We start from the raw sequence: 19339 nt of genomic DNA on the forward strand, positions 1-19339 counted from the left end.
CAGCAGCTTTTCCCATTACGCCAAAAAGCCAGCCCTGACCTATGACCTCTTTTTATTTTATTTTATTTTAATTTTTTTTGACAGGCAGAGTTAGACAGTGAGAGAGAGAGAGAGAGAGAAAGGTCTTCCTTCTGTTGGTTCACCCCCCAGATGGCTGCTACGGCTGGCGCGCTGCGCTGATCTGAAGCCAGGAACCAGGTGCTTCCTCCTGGTCTCCCATGCGGGTGCAGGGCCCAAGGACTTGGGCCATCCTCCACTGCACTCCCGGGCCACAGCAGAGAGCGGGACTGGAAGAGGAGCAACCAGGACTAGAACCCTGGGTGCCAGCGCCTCAGGCGGAGGATTAGCCTAGTGAGCCTCGGCACTGGCCCCTATGACCTCTTTAACTGTGGTGCAGGGTCAGTGGATTCAGTAAGCACTCACTATGATTGATGCTTTGTAATGGGTTCAGCTAACAGGAATCAAATCTGATAATGTCAAATAGGATTAGTAGCGACACAGGCTGGCTTGAGCTGTGCCACGTGGATAAGGGTCATGGGTGCTCTGGCATCATGAGCAGTCTGGCTATGGAATTTTGAGTTCTGGGCAAATCTTTGTGGTAGTAGTCCTCTTCACTAAACTGAGCCCGTATTCAGCCTCTGGATTTCTTTCTCAGACAGTTTTTCTTTGCATGGTAGGGTGTTACTGGTTTTAATATGTAGATGAAGGAAAACAGTTGGAAATCTTGAGACTTTTGTGATCTTGCACTTTACCAGGGACCATTAAAGAACTCAGTGGTCATCAAGTGACTCATCATTGCATTGATATATCTGTGAAAACAACACTGCAGTCTATATAAGGAGCATTATCCTTCTTTACTTCGAAAAGTTTGTATGGGCGTTCCTCAACTTATGATGGGGTTTATGTCCTGATAAACTTGTGATTTGAAAGTATCGTTAAGTCAAAAATGCATTTAATAACCTAACCTACCAAAAGCCGTAACCTAGCAACACAGTACACTTTAGTGTTGTTTGTATACCCTATTGCCCTTGATAATTGTGTGGCCGACTGAGTGGTGTGGCTGGTTGCTGCTGCTGGCATCATGAGAGAGCATGTCACTAGGCCAAAAAGGGATTAGATTTCAAATTTTAAGTGTAGTGTATGCTGAATACATACCGCTGTTACACCATCGTAAAGTTGAACAGAGTTTAAGTTAAGCCATTTTAAGATGGGAACTGTTTGCTCTTTGTATTCTCTTCCTTCTGCCCTGCTCTAAGGTTCTTCACTTCCTCCCAGTTACTGCTCCCGCCTCCCCGTTCTCAGGCAAGCAGTGATCAGCCTTCTGTTACCATAATTAATTCTCACTTTCCAGAATTTTGTATATATGAAGTCATTCCATGTATATTCCTTTTAGTTTTTTTTTTCACCTAGCGTAGCAGTTTTTTTGAGTAATCCATATTGTGGCATGTATCAAAACTTACTTTTGAGATTTATCCTTGTTATAATCTGTATCAATAATTCATTTTTTTTGTTGTTAATTGTGTTCTGTTGTATGGAATACCATGTTTTATTCACCTGTTGATTGACATTTATGCTGTCAAAGCTGCTGTGAACATTTGTGTGCGAGTCTGTATTCACTAGGCAGGAGTGAAGTATTTGGAGTATGTGGAAGGTGTATGGATTAGTCTGTTTTCTCTAGTGAACAGCACAATACCACAGACTCAGTAAGTTATAAAGAGGTTTATTTTGGCTCACAGTTCTAAAGATCCAAGGCTGAGTGCCACATCTGGTGATGGCCTTCTTGCTGGCAAAGTCTTGAGGTGGAATAGGTATCGTATGGTGAGAGGTAGGAAGCACATGCCTGTGTGTTTATCTCTGTGTATTCGCTGGTCTTTCCTTTTTATAAAACCCAGTGTTTAATCATGGTGACTCATCCTTGATGACCTTACGTAATCCTCTTCAATTCCCACCTTTCAACATCACAGTTGGATTCAGTTTTTACCCTCAATGTCTTATAGTGAGAATTAAACTCCAAGGTGAGTTTTGGAGGGGACAAACCACATTCAAGTCTTTACAGTGTGTTTGTACTGTCTTATCAGATTTCTAATATATAATATAATATAATATTAACTGTAATCATCATGCTGTACATTAGGTTATCAGAATTTATTCATCTTATAACTGTAAATTTGCATGCCTTTGACCAGTATCTCCCCATGCTTCTCCCTGTTTCCACCCCACCAAGCCCCTGGTAACCATCATTCTACTCAATGTTTCTATTTTTTCAGCTTTTTTCAATTCCACATTATAATTTTTTTTTTTTTTAGAGATTTATTTTATTTATTTGAAAGTCAGAGTTATGGAGAGAGGTAGAGACAGAGAAAGAGGTCTTCCAATCTGCTGGTTCACTCCCCAGATGGCCGCAATGGCCATATCGGCACCGATTAGGAGCCAGGAGCTTCTTCCCAGTCTCCCACGTTGGTAGGGGCCCAAGGACTTGAGCCATCCTCCACTGCTATCCCAGGCCATAGCAGAGAGCTGGATCGGAAGTGGAGCAGCCAGGACTAGAACCGGCGCCCATATAGGATGCCGGCGCTTTAGGCCAGGGCTTTAACCTGCTGCGCCACAGACAATTGCTTAGGCCGATGAATTATGAAAAAAGATAGGGGTGAAAGATTAGAGATTGTACTGTGGCCATACAGTAGACTTAGTAGGTATAAGAGAAAGAAAAGAACAGTGTTTGTGTGAGGCAATGGTGATAGCTCACATGATTGGGTTCCTGCCATTCCTAATGAGAGATGTGGGTTGAGTTCCTGACCTCTGGCTTTCATCTGGCCTGGTCCAGTTCCTGATTGTTGTGAGCATTTGTGAGTGAACCAGTCCATGGAAGTGCTCTCTCTCTACTCTCAAATTTAAAAAAAAAAAAAAATTACCTAGTTTTAAAAACTTTTTTCAAAAAGATTTTTTTTTATTTATTTATTTGAAAGAGCTACATAGAGAGGGAAAGAGAGGGACATATCTTCCATCTGCTGGTTCACTCTCCAGATGGCTACAATGGCCAGGGCTGGGCCAGGCTGAAGCCAGGAGCCAGGAGCTTCTTCCAGGTCTCCCACGTAGGTGTCAAGGGCCCATATACTTGGGCCACCTTCTGCTGCTTTTTTTCCCAGGCCATTAACAGGGAACTGGATTACAGGTGGAGCAGCCAAGACATAAATCAGTGCCCATATAGGTTGCTGTCATCACAGGTAGTGGCTTTATCTGCTCTGCTACATCCCTGGCCCCATAAAGCTTTTTAATGTGGTTACTAGGAAATTAAAGAATCACTATGTGCCTTGTAAACACTGCTCACAATGTGTTTGTGTTCAACAGCACTGTCTTAGGTGAAAGAAATCTACTTCCCTATTTTGCTATAATTAAATGTGTAATTATTTTCTGAGCTATATTTTATATAATACATTGTGACATATAAATACACATTATATATTTTTGATTTTTTAAATTAATCCCCAATGGGAAAACAAACAGCAAATAAAAAGTTAGTATATGAATATATGTGGGGTTCTAAAAGATTATGAAATTTTCTGTGAATGGATTTAGAAATAAATACTACTTTCATTAGAATTCTTGTTGAAAATTATATCTAATGAAAGCTGTTAAACTTCAGGTATAAAGGTAACTGGATTCCAGCCAGTTAGTCTTGGTGTCTAAAGGAGACCTTTGGTTTTTCCTTATATGAGTATCTAAGTGCATGATGGGCTTGTTTCTCCTAAAAGCATCATCATAGCCTACAGACAGATTATATTATTTGATACAGCAACTGCCGAGCTTGTGTGCCTTCTAATTTTGGATTTTTGAAGTGATATAGCATCATCTGGGAACTTTTTAAAACAATTTTTGATTTTGATTCCCAAGCCTGCTGAATCAGAAACTCTGGTAGCTGGGCCTGGCAATCTGTTTGAGCCTGTTAAATGGTTCAGATGCATAAAAAGTTTGAGAAACCTAGTTGTAGATTTTGCTCACCATCTCTATAACGTCTTTGGAGTGTATCTGTTTGGAAGGAATCGTATTCCTTTCTTGGCAAGTAATCACTTGTAAAAATCATGCCTTCTTAGGTGGATGCTCTCCGACTGCGTTTGGAAGAGAAGGAAACCATGCTGAATAAAAAGACAAAACAAATTCAGGATATGGCCGAGGAGAAGGGGACACAAGCTGGAGAGATACATGACCTCAAGGACATGCTGGATGTGAAGGAGCGGAAGGTCAATGTTCTGCAGAAGAAGGTGAGGGGCTGGTGTCCCAAGTCCGGCCACTTCTCACACTCCTCCCCTCCAGTGTCTGCCGATGCTCTCAGAGCTGCCTTCTCACTCCTCTGTCTCTATTTTTGTAACTGATGATTGGACCCATTGTGGGATAGGTAAATTGTTAAAACTGCTCTGCGTGTTCAGTTTAAAAATTTTTCCCCATTAAAGTAAACATTATTAGTATCTCTCAGTAGTATTTTTCATGCTGTTTTTGAAAAGTTCCTTAGAAATTGCCAGTGTTTGAACTGACATTCTTCTGCCCCTTCTGTATTGTCCTGAACTATTTAGAATTAGTAGGGTACGTGAACTTGGGGTGGTTGCAACTTCATCTGTGTGATTAATAAGATGGAAAATACAAGTAGAAAAATGTACTACTATAATTAATATTATAGTAGCATGTATCAATAAAAGATTTTTTTTCTTGCCCCCTCCCCCTTTTTTAAAAGATTTATTTATTTATTTGAAAGACAGAATTAGAGGCAGAGGCAGAGAGAGGTCTTCCATGCATTGGTTCACTCCCCAAATGGCCGCAATGGCCGCAATGGCCAGAGCTGCGCCGATCCAAAGCCAGGAGCCAGGAGCTTCTTCCAGGTCTCCCACGTGGGAGCAGGGGCCCAAGCACTTCGGCCATTTTCTGCTGCTTTCCCAGACCATAGCAGAGACCTGGATCAGAAGTGGAGCAGCCGGGTCTCAAACTGGCGCCCATATAGGATGTCAGCACTGCAGGTGAGGCTTAGCCCACTACACCACAGCGCCGGCCCCAAGAAAAGGGAGAATTTTCTTTCCTTTTTGACCTTAATCATTATTGAGAAGAGGCTAACTCTGGAATGAATAAGTATAGAAAAGGTGTCCTTGAGATAGCAGTTGTTAAGAGATGCTGTCATTTATTGTTCATTTCTGTTGAGGTAATAGAAGTAGTTGACATTGTCTCAGTTTACTTTTATCCTCTAACAATAGCAAAGTAATTAAACTTTTTGCTAAACTTCAAATTCAGCTTTTTTTTTTTTTTAATGTACAGAGGATCATGTCCTGCTTTTGCAGTTTATAGAAGTTTTGCTTTCTATGTGTAAACATTCTAAATACTGGTTGACTGTATCTTTTTAGTGTGTGCTAATTTGGTATTTTTAAATGTTCAGGCATATTTATATCCTCATCCCTCTCCCCAAACTGTGCATATCCCCTTACTGGTCTTTTGCATATTCTTCCATAAAAAAGTCTATATATATACAACCAAATATATAACCTTGTTTTTCTGTTAACCTCTTTTTCATGTGTTCTTTCTCTCACATGCTTAATCTGTATATTGTGCAAGAAAAAATACATGGTTGTGTGTTTGAACACAGATCTTATTATTCCACCCTGCTTGCTCCTTGCCTTTTTGTCAGTTAATGTGTTTGGGAATCCCTTCTAAGGGTTTCCTCGTTGTTTCTTATTGATGGCAACTATGTGGATGTACTGCAATTTATTTAGAAATGTTTCTACTGATGGCCATTTAGTTTGCTTATAATTTCTACCTAACATAAAATGATGATTCAGTAAAAAGTGTTGTGTATATTCAGTGCATGCACATGCAAAGTGTATTTCTAGGGTAAATTCCATTTGAGGTTGAATTGCTGGGGAAAAGGATATGCATTTATAGTTTAAAGACATTGTACAACTGGTGTTTTTATTTTTAGTGAGTGAAATGGCTATTTTCCCCCCTGTTTATCCAGAGTGTACTATCACAAACTTTTTGCCAGTCTAATAAGTAGAAAAATAATCTTTCAGTTTAGTTGGTCGTTCTTTCATTATAAGTAAGATTTTACATATTTTTACATCTTGAAGATTCTTTGTATTTTCTATAATTTACGTTTGTATTCTTTACCTATTTTTATTCTGCCTTCTTTCCTGCTTTTTAATTTACTGATTTGAAGAAGTTTTTACCCAATTTAAAAATCAACTATTTTAGTCTGCTGTGAATTCCAAATTTTTTTTTGTGTTAAGCTTTTTGACTTGGGGATGTGTGTGTGTGTGTGTGTGTGTGTGTGTGTATGTTTGCGCACGCGTCACACATCAGTTTTTTTTGTGTGTTTATAAAGTGAGTGTTTTGAAGTATCTGGTTTTTGTGATATTTCAGAAGTTCTAATTGAAAATATCTCTCTGCTCACCTTATGTTTTCAGTGCCACCATCAAATTTTTTTTTGTTTTATAATATGCATAATATAGGTACTTCCAGAAATGTACCAGTATACCAGCTAGTTTTACTTGCTTGTTTTTCCCTAAGATACTTAGAATTCGCTTGCCTCATCCTCTCCCCTCAGTTCTCTCTCAGTTTTCATTGGGATTGCATATAATTTGCTAAATGTATAGTAACTTAGGGAGAGTTGATGTCATTCCGTGAATTCAAGTTTTGTGTTCCTCAGGGGCATTTTAATTGTTCTTTAATGTATATATTGTACATTAATTTAGTTTATTCATAGGTTTTCTGTACATTATAAATAATGCTATATTTTTCATTATATCTTCTATTGTTTTTTTGTGTGTGTCTGAAAACTCTTGATTTTTGTATATTAGTTTGGTGCTTACTCATCATACTGAATTCTCTTTGGATTGATTTTTTAGCTGATTCCTTTGGTCTGTCCAAATATACCATTATATCAGTTTCAAATAATGCCTATTTTTTATTTATTTATTTATTTATTTTTGACAGGCAGAGTGGACAGTGAGAGAGAGAGACAGAGAGAAAGGTCTTCCTTTGCCGTTGATTCACCCTCCAATGGCCGCCGCGGCCGGCGCACTGCGGCTGGCGCACCGCGCTGATCCGAAGGCAGGAGCCAGGTGCTTTTCCTGGTCTCCCATGGGGTGCAGGGCCCAAGCACTTGGGCCATCCTCCACTGCACTCTCTGGCCACAGCAGAGAGCTGGCCTGGAAGATGGGCAACCGGGACAGAATCCGGCACCCCGACCGGGACTAGAACCTGGTGTGCTGGCGCTGCAAGGTGGAGGATTAGCCTAGTGAGCCGCGGCGCCGGCCCCAAATAATGCCTATTTTAACATTTCGGTTTTGAATATATCTCTCATTTTTTTCTTTTTTCCACATATGGGAAATCATGCTAATTAATAATAGCAATGATGCATATCTTTGTCTTGGACTTGATCCAGATGATAGTGCTTTTATAGTTTTCTCCCAGTATTGTATGATGCCTCTTTACAGTTAGAATTAATAGATACAGCAAGATAATATTTATCTAGATAAAATGAATTTTGGGGGCCAGCACTGTGGCACAGCAGGTTAAAGCCCTGGCCTGAAGTGCCGGCATCCCATATGGGCGCTGGTTCTAGTCCCGGCTGCTCCTCTTCTGATCCAGCTCTCTGCTACTGCTTGGGATAGCAGTGGAAGATGGCCCAAGTCCTTGGGCCCCTGCACCCACGTGGGAGACTAGAGGAAGCTCCTGGCTCCTGGCTTCAGATCGGCGCAGCTCTGGCCATTGTGGCCATCTGGGGAGTGAACCAGTGGATAGAAGACTCTCTCTCTCTCTCTCTTGCTCTCTCGCTCTCTCTCTCTCTCTCTGCCTCTCCTCTCTCTGTGTAACTCTGACTTTCAAATAAATAAAATAAATCATTAAATAAATAAATAAAATGAATGTTAATTCAAGTATGGGTACTTCTACTGATGTAAGATTCTTATCACTTAATGCCTTTTGCAACTGTGAAACTGCTTTCTACTTTCTTTTTTTTTTTTTTTTTAATTTGATTTATTTACTTGAGAGGCAGTTATAGACACAGAGGGAGAACAGAGAGAAAGAGAGAGATCTTCCATCTGCTGGTTCATTCCCAAATGGCTACAATGGCAGGAGTTGGGCAAATCTGAAGCCAGGAGCCAGGAGCTTCTTCCAGGTCTCCCATGCAGGTACAGGGGCCCAAATGCTTGGACCATCTTCCAGTGCTTTTGGATTGGAAGTATAGTAGCTGGGACATGGTATGATTTAATGAAGCAGTATTTTAACTATATACCAGACATCCATATGATTTTTGTTCTCCCTATATATATATATTAACTACCACAAATGAAAGAAAACATGATATTTTTCTTTTTGCATCTGACTTTTTCACTTAACACAGTCATCTCTAGTTGCATCTATTTTGTTGCAGATGTTAGAATTTCATTCTTTTTATGGCTGAGTAATATTCCATTGTGTATTTTATTTATACAACATTTTCTTTATATTTTACTTTTAAAGCTTTTTTTTTTCCCAATTCCTTTTCCCTTGGCTGTCATCATCTAAGGTCATTTCATTTTAAACCAAAATGGAGAAACATTGCATGGATTTTTAGTCATCACTAAACTTTGCTTTTCAATATTAATGTGAGATCAAGCTACTAAAAGTCTGTTTTTTTAAAAGGTTTATTTTATTTATTTGAAAGGCAAGAGTTACAGAGAGAGGTAGAGACAGAGAGAGAGGTCTTTCATCTGATGGTTCACTTCCCAGATGGCCGCAACAGCCAGAGCTGCGCCGATCTGAAGCCAGGAGACAGGAGCTTCTTCCGGGTCTCCCACGTGGGTGCAGAGGCTCAAAGACTAGGGCCATCTTCTACTGCTTTTCCAGGCCAGAGCAGAGAGCTGGATCGGAAGAGGAGCAGTCGTGACTAGAACTGGTGCCCATGTGGTATGTCGGTGCTTCAGGCCAGGGCTTTAACCTGCTGTGCCACAGCGCCGGCCCCTACTGAAAGTCTTAAAATGATTAATATTATTAGAAGAAAAAATTTACTAGCTGGAACCAAGGCTGTTTGGAAGTAATGCATTTCTATTTTTAACTAGCTAGAAATTTTTAGAAAGTTTTATTTTTAATTGACGCATAAAATTGTACGTATTTATGGAATGCTGTATGATTTTTTAAAAAAATTATGTGTTTGAAACAGAATGACAGAGAAAGAGATCTTCCATCCACTGATTCATTCCCCAAATTGTCACAGTAGCCAGCAGCCCAAGTACTTGGACAGTCTTCTGCTGTTTTCCCAGACGCATTAGCAGGGAGCTGAATGGGAAGTGGAACAGCCAGGACTTAACTCCCATACAGCTTGCCAGCTTCACAGGAGGAGATGGCTTAACCCACAGCAACACAATGTCGGTCCCCCTTATGATGTTTTACCACTAGAAGTGTTTCTTTTTTCTTTCTCTTTTTTTCATTTGAGAGAGAAAACACGAACATTAGAACTTTCCCATCCTGCTAGTTCACCCACCAAATGCTGGACCAGGGCTAAGGCTAAAGCTGGTAGCCAGAAACTCAATCCAAGTCTTCCGCCTGGGTAGCAGGACCTCAGTCACTTGCGTTGTCATCATTGTCTCCCAGGGTTGGCATTGTCAGGAGCCAGAGACAGGTATCAGACCAGGCACTCTGATGTGGCATGCAAGTATCTTCACCAGTAGCTTCAACATCAGTTATGCCAAATTGCTTTTCCAAGAAAGTTTTTGTAACTGTGACTGTAGATTTGAAGTTAAAATTAGCATAATTTTTGAAGTTAAAATGATCATATTTTGTTAATTAAATGCCAACACTATGCTAGCCACTTTGTATCTATAATCTGTTTTAATTACTACAGTCACTGGGCAATGACTTTTATATCTTTACTTCTCTATCACACTTTGTGGCTAAATTTTTAGACCATGAAATTTGTAAAATACATGTCTTTCTGTTTGGTTTTGGGAGAGGAATGGGGAAGCATGTGAAATAGGGTATCCTGGGAGAGAAAGTGTCTTATTGTGTGTTGAAATAATTTAAAAAGTCAAAACTAACATTTAAAATTTTCCTGTAAGGAAGATTAGACTATAGCTCAGAGTACATTTAATGAAATAAAAAAAGGTTCATTTTGCAAACTGAGATGTAAAAACTAATTTATCTGGGTCATTGTTAATAATGATGAGTTGTGTGGACAATATGCACCCCTCTGTGTGATGCAGTGAGAATGACTTGTTGCCTCTGTGGTTCTCTTCCTCCAATCCCACAACCCCTATCCAATCATGAACAAAGCATCAGATACGTCCTAATTGTGGAACCATTCCACAGACCATCTGATGCTAATGTTCTCCAAAACTGCCAGTGCCTCTGAAAACAAAGTCTGAGAAACTGTCACAGCCAAGAAGCACCAGGGAGACTCATGACATTCAAATTCAGTGATATACCGAAGGTGGTAACTTGTAACAGGAAAATGCTATCAGATAAAAGCTAAGGAATTGTAAACAAAGTGTAAGCTTTTGTTAATAATAATGCATCCATGTTGATTCCTTAATTATAGCTAATTAGTTATCCTGCTAATGTAAGATGTTAACATTAGGGGAAAACTGGCTTCCTGATGCATAAGGATTCTTTGCATCACCTTTTCTGTACCATTCTCACAACCACTCTGCTAATCCAAACCTGTGGTAAACAAAAAGATTTTAAAAATCTTTTAAAAACAGTGTATTATGGTGAAATAAATAAATAATAGTGTTTTTGAGAGTAAAAAATTAAAAAGTTTGGACTGTTGTTTCACTTAAAGTTTGGTGGGCTCAAAGCCTGTTAATATGAGGAGTCTTCAAAAAGTTCATGGGAAATTCATGTTATGAAAAAACTTTGTGACTTTGAAATTTTTTTGTATGCCAAAATAAACTTATTTTTTAAATTCTATTTTCATGGAGCTGGACAGTCTTCTGTCTGAGCAACATCAACAGCGAATCCTGTGGGCCATGTTTTCTCCCAAGTTCTGTTGGCAAGTTTTAGTCCTATTACATTGTGTACTGCTGGTGTGGCTTAGAAGTCAACAGGAAAAGGAATACAGAAGAATTCTGTTGATTCAACCAAGACTCAAGACATGAATTAACCCAAGACCCAGAAAAAATAAGAATGACTGTCCTACTTGGGTTATAGGACATAAAAGAGCTGCCACCAGATTCCATGGCTTTCTGCACATGGACAACTTCCTGAAATGCTTGCAGAAACTGTTCATTAAACAGTGTAGGTAACTGGATTGATGATGGGAATCCTGGCAGGAGGGATGCTGGAGGCACAGCAAAGAAGGGCAGACAGTAGATGATAAAAAAGCTCATCAAAGGATTCCCAAGATTTCCATGGCTTTCCTTTCTTGCAAAGCAAATGTTCTCCTGTTCCAGGATACTCTCAGCACACTTGGTTTTCATGTGATTGAAAAGCAAGGAAGCCAGTCAATTGCAAGTGCACTTCTTGGAGTCTGTGATTGAAGGAGCAGACAGAGTGAGCTGTGATTAACTGGCAGTGGTAAAATGATGGTGGCTTTAGGATGTTGTTCCCGGATACCATGCAGAAGATGATTAAGAACATGACAGGTTATAGAAAGCCTCTTGTGTGGAGTAGATTGTAGATTGTGCATGACAACTGGGAGAAGAGCTGAGGGATAGATACAGTTTGAGGTGGCCTATAACTGGACTGGAGTGTGATATTTATTACACTATAAGAAATGTATGATGGCCCGTACTTGTTCAGAGCAATGAAGTGGAAATGTAGGTTGGATGCCATGAAGGATATGATGCCGGAAGATAGCAGATGCCACATAGGATTGGGCAAAGTTCCAGTTGTGAGTGATGGCTTATGCTATGTTGGTAGACATAACCAAGATGAAAACCAAGTGATTGGTTGTTGCCAGGTGGCCAGTGAGGTAATTGACTGCAAAATGCAGCTTTCTGGGGAGAAAAATGGTGGTAAAGACAAAGGTGTTAGAGAACTGTGTTCAGTTCTCAGTAGGAGATCTGGGATTTTGTAATGTCCTAAACCTCTGGGATTTTGTAGTGTTTAGGGGTCTTTTGGGGCAGCTAACAGTGACTGGTTTGGTGGGGGCCTTCTATTTGACTCTGTCTTCCATACTGTTAGCTCCTTTGTTGACTGTTGTCTTTCCCATTGAAGAAGGTTATCTTACCATTTTCATTTGGTGGGAGCCATATAGTGGATGAACAGACGACAGTGAAGAGACTCTCAGACTTGATTATGGGAGGAACATTGAAGTGAATTCAAGAGGTAGTTAAAGGCATCTCCCATGTTGTATGAGTAGATCCTGGATTTCAGGTTGGCTCCTGGGATTAGCGGCAAGAAATAGACAGTTTTCCCAGGTTAATCCTGATGTATGAGCTCCTTAGTTTTTGTTCCTTTTCCATTGATGCTTTTTAGAGCTGAAGAGACACATATTCCAGTTAGTGAAATTGGAAGAAAGTGATTTTGGAGGAAGCAAAACCAGTGGATTACTGTGACTTCACCAAAAGGGGAATACTTTCTGAAGCCGCTCCCTGGCTGTGCTGGTGCCCATGCTGGGCTTACCTTCCTGCGTCCTCTTTTCTTGTGCATCACCTGGTTTCATCTCACCTTGACTACAATCTGCAGCCGAGTGTCTTCCCCTGGGCGCTCTCTTCCATGTGCTTTTGGAATATATCGTATTTTTTAAAATTTATTTTTGAACAGTTTTAGGTTTACAAAAATATTTCTGTGCAGAAAGTTTCCATGTCCTCCCCCTTCCTTACCCACTTTTCCCCTATTAACATCTTGCATTGGTCTGCTGCATTTGTTAAGGTGTTTTCAACCAATGTTGCTACATTATTACCAACTAAAGTCTATAATTTACATTAGGGTTTTTTTTTTTCATATCTACATTAGGGTTTTAACACTTTGTTTCTTTTACAGTTCTCTTAGTTTTGCCAAATGTCTGATCATATGTATCTGTGATTACAGTAGCATACAGAATTCTTGCATTGCTGTAAAAATCTCCTTTGTTCGACACACTCGCTGTTCCAGACTCCTTCCTAACCCCTGGTACCACTGATGTTTTTATTATCTCTGTAAGTTTGTCTTTTCCAGGATATCATCTAGTTGGAATCATATAGTATGTGCTTTTCAAATATTCCCTTTTCATTTAAAATATAGATTTAAGGTTCTTTCATTTCTTTTCATGGTTCAGTAGCTCATGTTTTCAAATCAAAATAATATTTCGTTATGTGGATATACCACTTTGTTTATCCAATTTCTTTTTGAAAGACATTTTGGTTACTTCCAACCTTACACAGTTTTGAGTAAAGCCACTGCAAACACTTATGTGCAGATTTTTGTGTGCACGTATATTTTCAGCTTGTTTGGGTAAGTCCCAGTAGCATGATGGCTGGACATATGGTTAGACTATGTTTAGCTTGTAACAAATTACTCTTACATTGCTTTCTAGTTGGAGATGTTGAAATACATTAGCTTTACAAAAGATGCTATACCACTTCAGTGTATTTTTTTCTTGGCTGATACATATTAATGTATTGGCTTCCTGTCAAGCTCTGAGTTATTCCATTATGAATCTTGTTTTAGCTTTGCTTCCGACTGCTGACATGCCAGCAGTTGCCTTTTAATAGAAAAAGTAATTCTTAAGTATTATTTTGGAGAATTGTACAACCATTGTAAAACTTTGGTACTAAAATCTTTTTGTCTTTTTTTTTTTTACATAATCTAGAACCACAGTTATAGTTGAAATACAATGTATTCAACTCTTTTTAAAAAATAGATTTATTTATTTACTTGAAAGAGTTATACAGAGAGAGAAGGAGAGGCAGAAAGAAAGAGAGAGAGGTCTTCCATCCACTGGTTCACTCCCCAGTTGGGCACAACAGATGGAGCTGCACCGATCTGAAACTAGGAGCCAGGATCTTCTTCCGGGTCTCCCACTTGGGTGCAGGGGCCCAAGGCCATTTTCTACTGCTTTCCCAGGCCACAGCAGAGAGCTGGATTGGAAGTGCAGCAGCCGGGACTTGAACTGGCACCCATATTGGGATGCTGGTGCTACAGGCGGCAGCTTTACCTGCTATGCCACAGCCTGGCCCCTGACTCTTTTAACTCTATATCCTGTTTCTTTTAAAGAACTAAGAAATGGCAGTGTTTTTAAAATGGACTAGTTTGAAAATTATAAAAGTAATAAATGTTCAAGGTTAAAAAAAAGTACCAAAACATATAAAGTAAAATTAAACTCCCTTTCCTCATCTTTTTTTTTTTTTTAAGATTTTATTTATTTATTTGAGAGGTAGAGTTACAGACAGTGAGAGGAAGAGACACAGAGAAAGGTCCTTCTGCTGGTTCACTCCCCAAATGACTGCAACAGCTGGAGCTGTGCCGATCTGAAGCCAGGAGCCAGGAAGCTTCTTCCGGGTCTCCCACGTTGGTGCAGGGGCCCAAGCAGTTGGGCCATCTTCTACTGCTTTCCCAGTAGCAGAGAGCTGAATTGGAAGAGGAGCAGCTGGGACTAGAACTGGTGTCCATTTGGTATACTGGTGCCACAGAGGATTAACCTACTGCGCCACAGTGCCAGCCCCCCTTTCCTCATCTTTTGACCTTCTCAGTGTAGTTCCTTCAAGATGTTAACTATATGAATACTTTGTGTACTCTTTTTTAAAGCTTCTATTCATATATATGTATATATTGTTGAATTTTAAAAATCAAACAGTATTTTTCATTTTAAAGTAAGCATTTTAGTATTTTGTTATAGGTAGCTGTATCTTTAAAAAAAAAAAGATTTGTTTGTTTATGTTTTGAAAGTGAGAGTTAGAGAGACAAAGGTCTTCCATTTGCTGGCACACTCCTCAAGTGACGTCAATGGCCTGGGTGGCATGGCCATGCCAGCATCCCACGTGGATGCTGGATTGTGTCCTGACTGCTCCACTTCTGTTCCAGCTCCCTACTAATGGTCTGGGAAAAGCAGCAGAAGGTGGCCCATGTGCTTGGGTCCCTGCCGCCCCTCTGAGAGACCTGGATGAAGCTCCTGGGTCCTGGCTTCTGCCTGGCCCAGCCCTGGCCACTGCCATCACTTAGGGAGTGCACTGGCAGATGGAAGACTTCTCTCTATGTGTCCCTCTCTCTTTTCAGCTCTTTCTTTTTTAAAAGATCTATTTATTTATTTGAAGGGCGGAAATACATAGAAGGAGAGAAAGAGAGATTGACCTTCCATCTACTGATAAACTCCCCAAATGGCCACAATGCCTGGGCTGAAGCCAGGAGCCAGGAGCTTCTATCAGGTCTCCCACGTGGGTGCAAGGGCCCAAGTACTTAGGCCATTGTCTGCTTCTTTCCTAGGTGTATTAGCAGGGAGCTAGATTGGAAGTGGAACATAAGGAATGCGGGCACTGCAGGTGGAGCCTTAACCTTCTGTACCACAGTGCTGGACTCCTCTATGTAACTCTTTCAAACAACCAAACAAATAAATAAATCTTTTTTTAAAAGTCTGCTTGGTTTTTGGCATCATAATTATACCATAATTTTTTAAAGAATATTTTTTAAGAATAACAAAATTTTTTTTATTCACTTGAAAGGCAGAGAAGGAGGAAGAGAAAGAGAAAGATTTATTTGCTGGTTCACTCCCCAGATTGCCACAACAGCCAGTCTGGCCCAGGCTGAAGCCAGGAGACAGTGGCTTTGTCCAGGTCTACTACATGTGTGCAGGGTCCCAGGCACATTAGCTGGGAGCTGGATTCGAAGTGGAGCAGCCAGGACTTGATTCGCTGCCCATATGGGATGCTGGCATTGCAGGCAACAGCTTAAGCCAAGATGCCACAATGCTGGCCCTTAATCTTACATACATTAGATTATGTTCTCCTTCTTAAGTGGGGTTATGGACTTTTGTATTTAACTGTTAAATATGTATTATATATAAATTTATCTATGCATTAAATACTGTATAAGAAAATTAACTGCAGGTTTAGCTCCTATTAAATTTGCATTGTTATGTGTATATATTGTATACTGTATATTTTTGTTCGAATATTTATAATAAAAATGCTTAGACAAACTGTATGCTAACTATGTGTATGTACAGATATATATTCATTGCAAAAGAATTTTCTCAAGTTATGATTATATAATTAGAATCATCTATCTTCTTTCCCTGGAAATGTACATCTGTACCTTTTGTACATTTTGAAACATGTGTGATACAGATATGTGCAGTGTCAGTAAGGTGCAGTCATTCATTTTAGTAATTTTTTTGCCTGTAAAATCTCTTTTTTTATTATTTATTTTATTTTATTTTTTATTTTTTGACAGGCAGAGTGGACAGTGAGAGAGACAGAGAGAAAGGTCTTCCTTCGCCGTTGGTTCACCCTCCAATGGCCGCTGATCCGATGGCAGGAGCCAGGTACTTATCCTGGTCTCCCATGGGGTGCAGGGCCCAAGCACTTGGGCCATCCTCCACTGCACTCCCTGGCCACAGCAGAGAGCTGGCCTGGAAGAGGGGCAACAGGGACAGAATCCGGCACCCCGACCAGGACTAGAACCCGGTGTGCTGGCGCCGCAAGGCAGAGGATTAGCCTAGTGAGCCGCGGCGCCAGCCTTCCTGTAAAATCTCTTAACAAATTGATTTATCTAGCTGATGATCAAACATGTCCAATTTTGACAGATGAATTTGTTTTTTTTTCTGAGTAGTGTATATCTGTTTTGGACAGTTTTGACTTTAATTTCTTTAACCGGAATTTGATTCTCTGTTTGCTGATTGAGATTGACTTGGGGGCGTATTGAACAAGTGTAATGTTTCTTCCATATGACTGACAGCTTTTTTAGATATTTGGAGCTTGCTATTGGGAAGCCCCCATTCCTGTTTTTCTAGGTGAAATGTTTTTCGTTTCCTGATTGTTTGCCCTGGTTAGTTTTGTTAATAGCTGTGATGTACTTACATTCATTTTTCTTCCTTCCTTTTCTTGTCCAGTTGGAATTAGTTTGAATCTAAATGCAACAGAGATGATTAGGACAGAATTAATGTCCTGTTCTTGGCTCTTAGCTGAAGTGTAGGCTATTCACTGAAGCAGGGGTGGGGAGCCTTTTTACCCCAAGAACCATTTGGACATTTATAACATCATTTGCAGGTCATAACAATATTATCCGCTTAAAAATTAGCCTGCTATAGATTTATTGAATTTTGAGTCCTGCTTTGGTTATGTTGACAGGCCCAGAACAAATGATTTTGCAGGCCTTACATGGCTGGTGGGCTGGTTGTTTCCCACCCCTAATCTATATAATGGACTTAATAGCTTTCTTAAAGGGTTCTTGTTAAATGATGCAATGTATATGGAAATAATGTTGGAACCATTACGTGGTATATACTGTGGGTATAAGATATCAGTGTAACTCATTTTCATTAAAATGTTACTTTGCTAAGTTTGGCCAAATTACTCTGAATATTCAATCTTTGAGAATCCTTTTACTATTGATTTGTTTAGTCTGTTTGTCTCTTTCTATTTTATGCTTTCTACCCATTTATGAGTCTACTCTTTAAACTTTCACATAAGTGATAGTATGTTGAACAGGCTCAAACAAGATTGTTGTAGTATGTTGTAAAAAGCCACTCATTAGATTGATATGTTTATCAAAACACTTCAGAAAGCCCTGTTATTTGTGCAATAATTTTGTATGTCCAGTTTGCAGAATTTCTATAACTCTGTGTTTTGTTCTTCATCTGTGTCCTTCATTCAGACCCTTATAAATCTGTTTTAAAAATCTGTTTTAGAGAGATCACCTTGTAAAATCCTTCTTCATAATGATGCTTTAATAGTGAACCATAAAATACACTTACCTGTTTTGGGCTTTTTCTGAACCCCTACACCCATCATATTTTCTAGATATCTAGGGAGCATATACACAAGGTGACATTTTATGCTATATTGACAAAATATAATTGGTACATATTGGCAAAAGATATCTGGTAATACAAAGTATTAATAAATATGGCAGCTGAATTTCTTACACAGTTTTGTTGGGTGTTTCAATTTGTGCAACTCAGGTGTTTGCACATTAGAATAGTCTCTGTTTTCTTGTTTTTCCCTTACGAAGCAACATTGATAGTTATGCAGTCAAAGTTAGTTTCTTTTGGGCTTCTCATTCTTCCCAATGATTCTAAGTTGTCCTAATTCATGCATTCAGCGAAATACCCTCCACTCTATGTGAAGTGCTATGCTAAGTACAAAGACAAGTAGATATGTCTCTGCCCTTGACAGTCTCAGAACTGTGGAAATCAAGGAACTTAAAATATGAATGTTGTACAGCAAGGAGTTCTAGATCTGACCTTTCTGGAAGGAGTATAAGGAGGTCTGAGGAGCTGAGTCTTGAAAGATGAATGAAACTTTGTTCTGCAGATTGGCAGGGGGTGGGGCACTCTGAGCAGAGCAGTGTGAGTAAAATGAGGAAGGATGTTTCCTTCTGGGCCTGTGCTGTGGCTCGGCAGGTTGAGCCACTGCTTGCAGCACCGGCATCCTGAATGGGTGCGTTGTTCAGTCCCTGCTGCTCCACTTCCAATCCAGGTCCCTGCTGATACTCCTGGGGATGGCTCCTGTACTCACATGGGAGACCTGCAGGAAGCTCCTGTCTCTGGCCTTGCCCAACCCCAGCTATTGTGGCTATTTGGGGAGTGAACCAGCAAATGGAAGATCTCTCTCTCCTCTCTCTGTAAAACTGCCTTTCAAATAAATAAGATCTTCAAAAGAAAACAAAAAAGAAAAAAGAATGTTTCCTTACAGAGTGTTATTCCCTAGAATTTCACATTTGTTCATCAAACTTTTTTTTTTAAAGATTTTATTTATTTATTTATTTGAGAGGTAGAATTTACAGATAGAGAGAGGGAGAGACAGAGAGAAAGGTCTTCCATCTACTGGTTCACTTCCCAAATGGCTTCAATGGCCAGAACTGGGCTGATCTGAAGCCAGGAGCCAGGAGCTTCTTATGTGTCAACCACGTAGGTGTGGGGGCCCAAGGACTTGGGCCATCTTCCACTGCTTTCCCAGGCCATAGCAGAAAGCTGGATTTTAAGAGGAGCAGCCAGGACAGGAACCAGCACCCATACACTGACCCCTCTCAGACATTTTATTCTCTCTTAGTAATTTCTGCCATTACTCTGCCTATGACTGCATCTTCTTTTTGTGAACTCTGAAAATTACATGGTCTTTGAGAAGATTATACCTGATTCTTATATAGTAAGAATGATTTTAGTGAATATTGCCATCTTTATTGTCCTGTTAATTTTAGAAACAAATATAATTCAGTTTTTTCTTTCTTCTGGTTTTGAAAATATCAA

General features: G+C 39.8%; 1 protein-coding gene across 17 annotated transcripts in view; it reads left to right on the forward strand.

Annotated features, from left to right (window-relative positions):
- ERC1 (ELKS/RAB6-interacting/CAST family member 1) overlaps positions 1-19339 on the forward strand; it is a 518217-nt gene that overhangs the window by 137572 nt on the left and 361306 nt on the right. For all 17 annotated transcript variants that reach the window (XM_008259816.4, XM_002712778.5, XM_002712779.5 and 14 more), the window contains one exon: positions 4092-4259. In XM_008259816.4, the coding sequence (XP_008258038.1) occupies positions 4092-4259 (168 nt within the window). The remainder of the gene's footprint in view (positions 1-4091; positions 4260-19339) is intronic.

The sequence above is a fragment of the Oryctolagus cuniculus genome, chromosome 9 (genome assembly GCF_964237555.1).
Source record: "Oryctolagus cuniculus chromosome 9, mOryCun1.1, whole genome shotgun sequence".
Taxonomy (NCBI): Eukaryota; Metazoa; Chordata; class Mammalia; order Lagomorpha; family Leporidae; genus Oryctolagus; species Oryctolagus cuniculus.